Source organism: Mustela erminea, chromosome 6, assembly GCF_009829155.1.
Source record: "Mustela erminea isolate mMusErm1 chromosome 6, mMusErm1.Pri, whole genome shotgun sequence".
Classification (NCBI taxonomy): domain Eukaryota; kingdom Metazoa; phylum Chordata; class Mammalia; order Carnivora; family Mustelidae; genus Mustela; species Mustela erminea.
The window spans coordinates 45,642,599-45,650,257 of NC_045619.1; the positions used below are offsets into that span (position 1 = coordinate 45,642,599).

At 40.1% G+C, this 7,659-nt stretch overlaps 1 protein-coding gene across 2 annotated transcripts in view; it reads right to left on the reverse strand.

Moving 5' to 3' along the window:
• TBC1D15 (TBC1 domain family member 15) overlaps positions 1–7,205 on the reverse strand; it is a 73,567-nt gene extending 66,362 nt beyond the window's left edge. For both annotated transcript variants that reach the window (XM_032347015.1, XM_032347014.1), the window contains exon 1: positions 7,079–7,205. In XM_032347015.1, the coding sequence (XP_032202906.1) occupies positions 7,079–7,108 (30 nt within the window). In that variant the 5' untranslated portion in view covers positions 7,109–7,205. The remainder of the gene's footprint in view (positions 1–7,078) is intronic.
• Positions 7,206–7,659: the final 454 nt, after the last annotated feature.

The following is a 7,659-nucleotide window of genomic DNA, read 5'->3' on the forward strand; positions in this document are numbered from 1 at the left end:
AAAAATAAAGTCTATGCTTATCCACTCAGTATCCAAAGAACAAACAACAGGTACTTAAATGTCTGCTAAAGAATGCCAGAAAAGGGACATCTGGGTGGCTCAGTGGGTTAAATGTCTGCCTTTGGCTCAGGTCATGATTCCAGGGTCCTGCGAGAGACTCCTGCGTCAGGCTTCTTCTTGCTCAGCAGGAAGCCTGCTTGGTCCTCTGCCTGCAGCTGCCCCTATTTGTGCATGTCCTCTCTCTCTCTCTCTGATAAACAAAATCTTTAAAAAAAAAAAAAAAAAAAAAAAGACACACTCATTTTGTATTTTACACCAGGAATACACTACCATGTTATAAAATCTAGTCTAGGAAAAGAAAAGTTCTCCAGGAAAATCTAGATACTAGAATATCCTTTCCATTTCTTAAGCAGAAGGGTTTCACAGCATTATAAGCATATCTAAAGGGAATCAGAAGGGACTAAATCTAAGTTACAAAATGAATTCCTACTAAGAATGTCATCACAACAAACTCTTAAAAAGTAACAGCTGATTTCCTAATTGTTTCATGGTTTTTTTTCCAACAGAACTAAATTCTAAAACAATCACTGTAAAAACAGAGTGAAACCCAAGTGTACTAAAATAGGACTTTTTAACTCCAAAACAAGAGCACTCTTAGTGACTCCATCTCTCCCACTCCAATCCCCACTCATTTTCTCAACCTTCTTGATCATTCGTACTCACTGAATACATACTATGTGCCAGAATTTTGGCTAGATGCAGGTGAAACATGTCAGGCCCTGCCCTCATGATGAGTCAGTTTACTGGTCTTCAGAATACAGTCAGGAAAAATAGCACTTACTTCAAGGACTTGAAATTCATTTTGCATTTCTTATTTAGACAAGGCAAAGAAGTGGATGCTACTGAGTATTTTTCCCCTAAAGAACTTAAGTCTTTAAGATAGAAGGTAAGGGTTATCTAATATACACCCAAAGCCTACTATGGTGCCTGAAACAAATCAGATGATTAGTAAGTATCTGCTGAATAAGTGAATGAAAGTAAACAAACAATCAGGGCAGTGTGTCTAAGGCCAAAACCTACTTCAGGCTATCTCCTTTTTCCTGCCTTTTCTGTGATAGGTAAATTCAACTCATTCTGTTAAATTATTAATGTAATTCGACTCAAATCTGTCCACCAGTTATAGAAAACAAAAGATCGTCCATACAGGCAGTGTCCCTATAACTCCCCACAATATTCACAATAGAATGTCACTTTCTGTTTGGTTGACTGTTAAAATATTGTTCTACAGACAGTTAAAGAAAAAAAAATGCTGAACTTAAGAACTAATCAGGGTTTATAATCAAATTCAAATCTACTTTCAAAAGCTCTGCTAAGAACAGTATTTATGCAAAACTGAATTCACCCACTCATGCTAACAAAAACCTACTCTTCATTAAGTCAAATCATCAGAGAACTGAGGGCATCAAATTGGTATCCTGTATTTACTAACTACCTGCTGGCATAAAACGAACAGCATACTAGAGGTATTAGAGGGTCCTTTTTCTTACCAAAAGGATACAGGGGCACCTAGTGGTGCAGTCGGTTGAGCATCCAACTTCTGGTTTCTGCTCAGGTCATCATCTCAGGGGCCATGGAATGGAGTCCCACATCAGGCTATGCATTCATCATGGCATCTGCTTGAGATTCTCTCTCCGTCTGCCCCTCCCTAAAACACTCACACACTTTCCCCTCTTCCTCAAATAAATAAATCTCTTAAAAAAAAAAAAAAAAAAGATGCACTATGCCACATAAGTACATTGTATTATATAGTACAAAGAACCTAGACAAGACTTTATTCTCTGGTCTACCCTAAAGAAACTAGTTTTCTGGGGCGCCTGGGTGGCTCAGTGGGTTAAGCCGCTGCCTTCAGCTCAGGTCATGATCTCAGGGTCCTGGGATCGAGTCCCACATAGGGCTCTCTGCTCAGCAGGGAGCCTGCTTCCTCCTCTCTCTCTCTCTCTCTGCCTGCCTCTCTGCCTACTTGTGATGTCTCTCTGTCAAATAAATAAATAAAATCTTTAAAAAAAAAAAAAAAAGAAACTAGTTTTCTGGAGTTTTGCTTTTGGGTTTTATTTGAGAGTGGGTCCTATAATCCTTATAATGGATCAGGTTACCCTCTTAGGCTGGTAAAAAACTTAGAGCTGAACTGTGGCCCCTTAAAGCATACAGTTTATTTAATAAACGTACTTCCAGTACCATTTACCTTTTTTATCCCTACTTTCCTTTTACCTTTTTTCTAATATATTTTACATAACTATACTACTTTTATATAGGTGAGCAGCTTAAATCTGTGGAAAATGGCAGCAAAAATAAACATTCAACTACTTCCTAACCAATAATAACCTTATAATGTTTAGGAAGTCTGAAAGATTTTCCTTAGTTATAGCAGCAGCTAACATTTACTGGGCACTTAGTTGACACCAGGCACTGTTTTGAATGCTATGCAAATATTAACTCATTTACAACTTTACATTTACAACTTACATTTACATTTAACTCACTTATAAATCCTCTTTACAATTCCATGATGGAAATATAATTATTCCTCATTTACAAATGAGAAAACTGGGCACAAGGAAGTTAAGAAATGTGCCCCAAAACAGTTAACAAAACCAAAAGACAACTGACAGAATGGGAGAAGATATTTGCAAACGACATATCAGATAAAGGGCTAGTGTCCAAAATCTATAAAGAACTTAGCAAACTCAACACCCAAAGAACAAATAATCCAATCAAGAAATGGGCAGAAGACATAAACAGACATTTCTGCAAAGAAGACATCCAGATGGCCAACAGACACATGAAAAACTGCTCCACATCACTTGGCATCAGGGAAATACAAATCAAAACCACAATGAGATATCACCTCACACCAGTCAAAATGGCTAAAATTAACAAGTCAGGAAATGACAGATGCTGGCGAGGATGTGGAGAAAGGGGAACCCTCCTACACTGTTGGTGGGAATGCAAGCTGGTGCAACCACTCTGGAAAACAGCATGGAGGTTCCTCAAAAAGTTGAAAATAGAACTACCCTATGACCCAGCAATTGCACTACTGGGTATTTACCCTAAAGATAGGAATGTAGTGATCCAAAGGGGCACATGCACCCAAATGTTTATAGCAGCAATATTTACAATAGCCAAGCTATGGAAAGAACCTAGATGTCCAACAACAGATGAATGGATAAAGATGTGGTATATATACACAAGGAATACTATGTAGCCATCAAAAGAAATGAAATCTTGCCATTTGCAATGACGTGGATGGAACTAGAGGGTATCATGCTTAGTGAAATGAGTCAATCGGAGAAAGACAACTATCATATGATCTCCCTGATATGAGGAAGTAAAGATGCAACATGGGGGGTTAGGGGGGTAGGAAAAGAATAAACGAAACAAGATGGGATCGGGAGGGAGACAAACTATAAGTGACTCTTAATCTCACAAAACAAACTGAGGGTTTCTGCGGCGGGGGCGGGGAGGGAGAGGGGGGTGGGGTTATGGACATTGGGGAGGGTATGTGCTATGGTGAATGCTGTGAAGTGTGTAAACCTGGCAATTCACAGACCTGTACCCCTGGGGATAAAAATACATTATATGTTTATTTAAAAAAATTTAAAAAAGAAAGAAAGAAATGTGCCCGAAGTATACAGCCATAAAGCAGAGGAGTCAGAATTTGAACCCATCAAGTTCCATCTCCTTAACCACTGCCCAGCTGTGATGATTTTTCATTCATCAAAACTATGTGATTTCTAAAACAAGGTATTTTTTAATTCCTAAAGTAACAATGAGAATTAGAGCTAGAACTGACTTCAAATGAAGTTTATACCCATACCAAAACCATATAATAGTGACTTGCAGAGAAACTGAGATTATGAGTAACACCTACACAGCATCTACCACATGCCAGGCTTTGTTCTATTTATTTATTCTCTTCACAATCTCATAAAGTAGGTACTATATCATCCCCATATCACAAATGAGGAGACTGAAGCACAGAAATACTAAGTAATTTGAAGTCACCAGTAAGTGAGAAGTTAATTTTGAAACTGGTTTGGATCCAAAATCCAAACTCTTTTAACTGTTACCTTACACTGCTTCTCCATATGACAGAGATTAACTCCTCAATTACTTCCTACACTCAAAGTTCAAAGCAAGCAAAACACAATTGTTAGAAAAATTACTCTACATCCTAGATCTCAACACTGATTCTATACACCATCATCTGCATTTTTTTTTAAAAGAACCACATGTGGTTCTTGTGAGCCTTGGTTAACATCCACTGCTCTAGATTTCTAAGCTAGATAGGTCTTAGCTGAACCTTTGGGTGGGAAGGGTGTGGAGACAAAGAAATACACATGCATATACACACACACTCACTCTCTCACATCTATATTTTTCCTTATTCCCCTTTCCCAAAAAAACAAAAATGGAAAGGAGGGAAGAGTAAGATAAAGCCAGAAAGGAAACATGGACTTTAATGCCATGTTAAGCAGCCTGTAATATTATTCTTTTTTTTCTTTTTTTTTTATTTAAGTTTTTTTTTCTGTAATATTATTCTAATGGTGACAGTAACAAAATAAAGATTTTTTTCTTTAATTTTATTTATTTTGAGAAGGGAGCGAGCATGCACAAGTGGAGAAAGGGCAGGGGGGAAGAAAAAATCGGAAGCAGACTCCATGCTGAGTGCAGAGCCAATGCAGGGCTCTACAACATGATCCTGAGATCACCACCAGAGCCAAAATTAAGAATCTGATACTTAATCGACCAAGCTACCCAGGCACCCCAGATTTTGTTATTTTTTAAAAGAAGAGACAATCAGATATGTTCATCACCAAAAAAAAACAAAAATCCTCCAGTGGCAGTGAAAGAGGGGACTGTGGGCAAAGAAACTGCAACAAATCAGAAAAAGCAGCTAAGAACGCAAGACTAATGACAGCCTAAATGTACTAAACACAGAGAATGAAAAGTATGAAGAAATTTAAGAAAGTTCTTTGAGGTAAACTGGTAGGACTTGGTTGTTCATAAATTTTTATTGAAATGGATGTCTCCAAGTTTATTTTACACGCAACCACTGAATGATGATACCATTAAACTAGATGTGAACTTACTGAGGGAAGAATAAATGAGTTTTGCAGGTCATGATAATATTATTTGGGAAAGGGGCAGCTTTTGGCATAGGAAAATAGTTTAGGTGGTATGATGGTAACGTGTGTCAATTTACAATGAGTGGGAAGAAATGAGATGATGAAGCACAGTTATCTAACAAAAGACTAATTTTAAGAAGTCAGATTATGGGGGCTCCTGGGTGGTTCACTCAGCTAAATGTGTAACTCTTGATACTGACTTGGGTCCTGATCTCTGAGTCATGGCATCAAGCCCTGTGTGGGGCTCTATGCACAGCCGGGATCCTGCTTGAGATTCTCTCTCTCCCTCTCGTCCTCCCCCTCCCCCTGTGCATGCTACCTTTCTCTAAAATAAATAAATAAATATATATATTTTTTTTTAATGTCAGATTATGAAAGAGAGTGACTGGAAGGAAAGAGTGAAAAAAGTCTTACATTTCACAACTGAGCTTCATCATCTTAAGGATTCTCTCAAAAACAGCCCACACCTGAAAGAGGGAAGCGTAGCTCAAATGGAAAGGATCCCTCCTTAGAGAGACCTAAATTGGATGGGTCCAGGCAGAAAATCAAGCAGGGTAACTTTCAAATATGTAATGACTCAAACAGAAAATCAGCATCCATTATGAAGACTTAAAAACTAAGACAATCAAAGAGCATGAATAATCCAAAAAACTATGACCAATCTATCATTTAAGACAGCCAATATGTAGAAGTATGAAAACTTTCTTAATGTTTTAATTATTTCATGTAATCCTAACAACCCCAATAAAAAAATAATAACTGGCACCACCACTATTCTGGAGAAAAAATTTTATGAAGGACAAGGAAGTCATACTTGCTCAGTTTCCCAAGGTCACCCTTCAAAGTAACAGCAAAACCAAGACCATATGTGTTATTCTGCCGCCAAGTCTAGTGGTCCATACACCAAACCACAATCGTCAAATAATTCAAAGTGCATTAAGGAGGGCAGCATAGAGAAAATGACCAAAATTCGGGGCACAGAGCAAGCTATCAGTGACAAGTAAATAAGCAGTCATTAGTTTTCCATGAGTCATCACCAGACCCAACTGTTTACGAAACACTCCCGCACTAGGAAATGCTGCCTGTGGCATGTCATGATAGTCCTAAGTAACACGCATTAAGATGTGCCCTCGGCACGTATACAGGCAATGTACAACGAAATCTCCCCCGCACGTAATCCTAGTTCCTAACGAACTACGAGCAAGTTATGACAGCATCACAGATACTCCCCAAGAAAACATCATAAAAACCTCTAAGAAATAAATACCTTAACTAACGCCTTCTTAGACAAACGTGGGATGGTGTAAATCTCCTGCTCCCTGAGTGGAAACATGCCCTGCTGCTCACAAGCACCAGCCAACTCGGCAGACTGGTAAAATGAATCCAAAACACTCTTTTCTTCTAAGTGCTCAGCTGCACAGCACCTGTTTCAGCTCCTTCCAAAGAGGGCAAAGATACCTTCACCAGAGTGATGCAGAGAAAGACACCCAAGTTAGATTAACGCCCCAAGGGGAAAGAAAAAAAAGACGCTGGAGTCAGAGTAGATCTAAAGAACCAAATTCAGGAAAAAGTGAACCACAAAAGGAAAGGAATTAGGCAACCTGTCTCTTAGAAAAAGCAATAAAAAATAAAGACCCCCTACTGCGGGGCAGTGCAGAGCAGAACAGCGCCGAGGCCTAGCTGGTCTTGGAGAAGGAGCCGGTCTTTAATTCCCAGACTGAGCCGACAATCTCCAGAGAACAGGTGACACGACCAAGTCTTCGTGTCTTACATCCGCCACAAGCTGTTCGTGATCGCGAATGGCCTTCACGTCCCTCCCCGACCGGCCTCCAAGCAACAGAAGTACCCCATCCCAGAGAAAAGCAGGTACGTTCGCCGGGGCCGTTACTTACCTTCCCGCTCACAACACCCGCCGCCGCCATGTTTCCTTCGCGTGCCTGTGATGACGTAGCAGCGCCTCACGTGTCTCTCGGATTCACAACAACATCCGCCAAAACTAGGCTGATATCCGGGCGGAAAAGGGGCGGTGAGCGGCGGGAACTGCGCAGAGCGAAGGGGCGGGTGACAGGAGTAGCCTAACGCATGCGTAGTGGAATGGAACTCAGGGCGCCAGGGAGGCTCTGGTGCATACCGCGCATGCGCCAAATTTTTCCGTGGAGGCAAGCTGAATTAAAGTGTTTTTGCGTTGTGTTTTCCTGGGGACGAAATTTTGAGCCGCTCACGGGCCGTTTCTGTTTGGTACGATGGGAAGAACATATATTGGGAGCCAGTAAACATGGTCCTGGCTTTGTAGCTATAGCTTTGTAGTTATATTTGTCACACCTTCAGCCTCTGTTTCTCATCTGAAAATCGGTTTAAGACTATGGAGAAGGTTAAAGGAATCCCAACCCTCTATTTGAGCACCCACACGGAGACTTTCCCCTTCTGTATGTGAAGTTTCTGAATTTGAGTCTGATCACTGCAACTCACACAT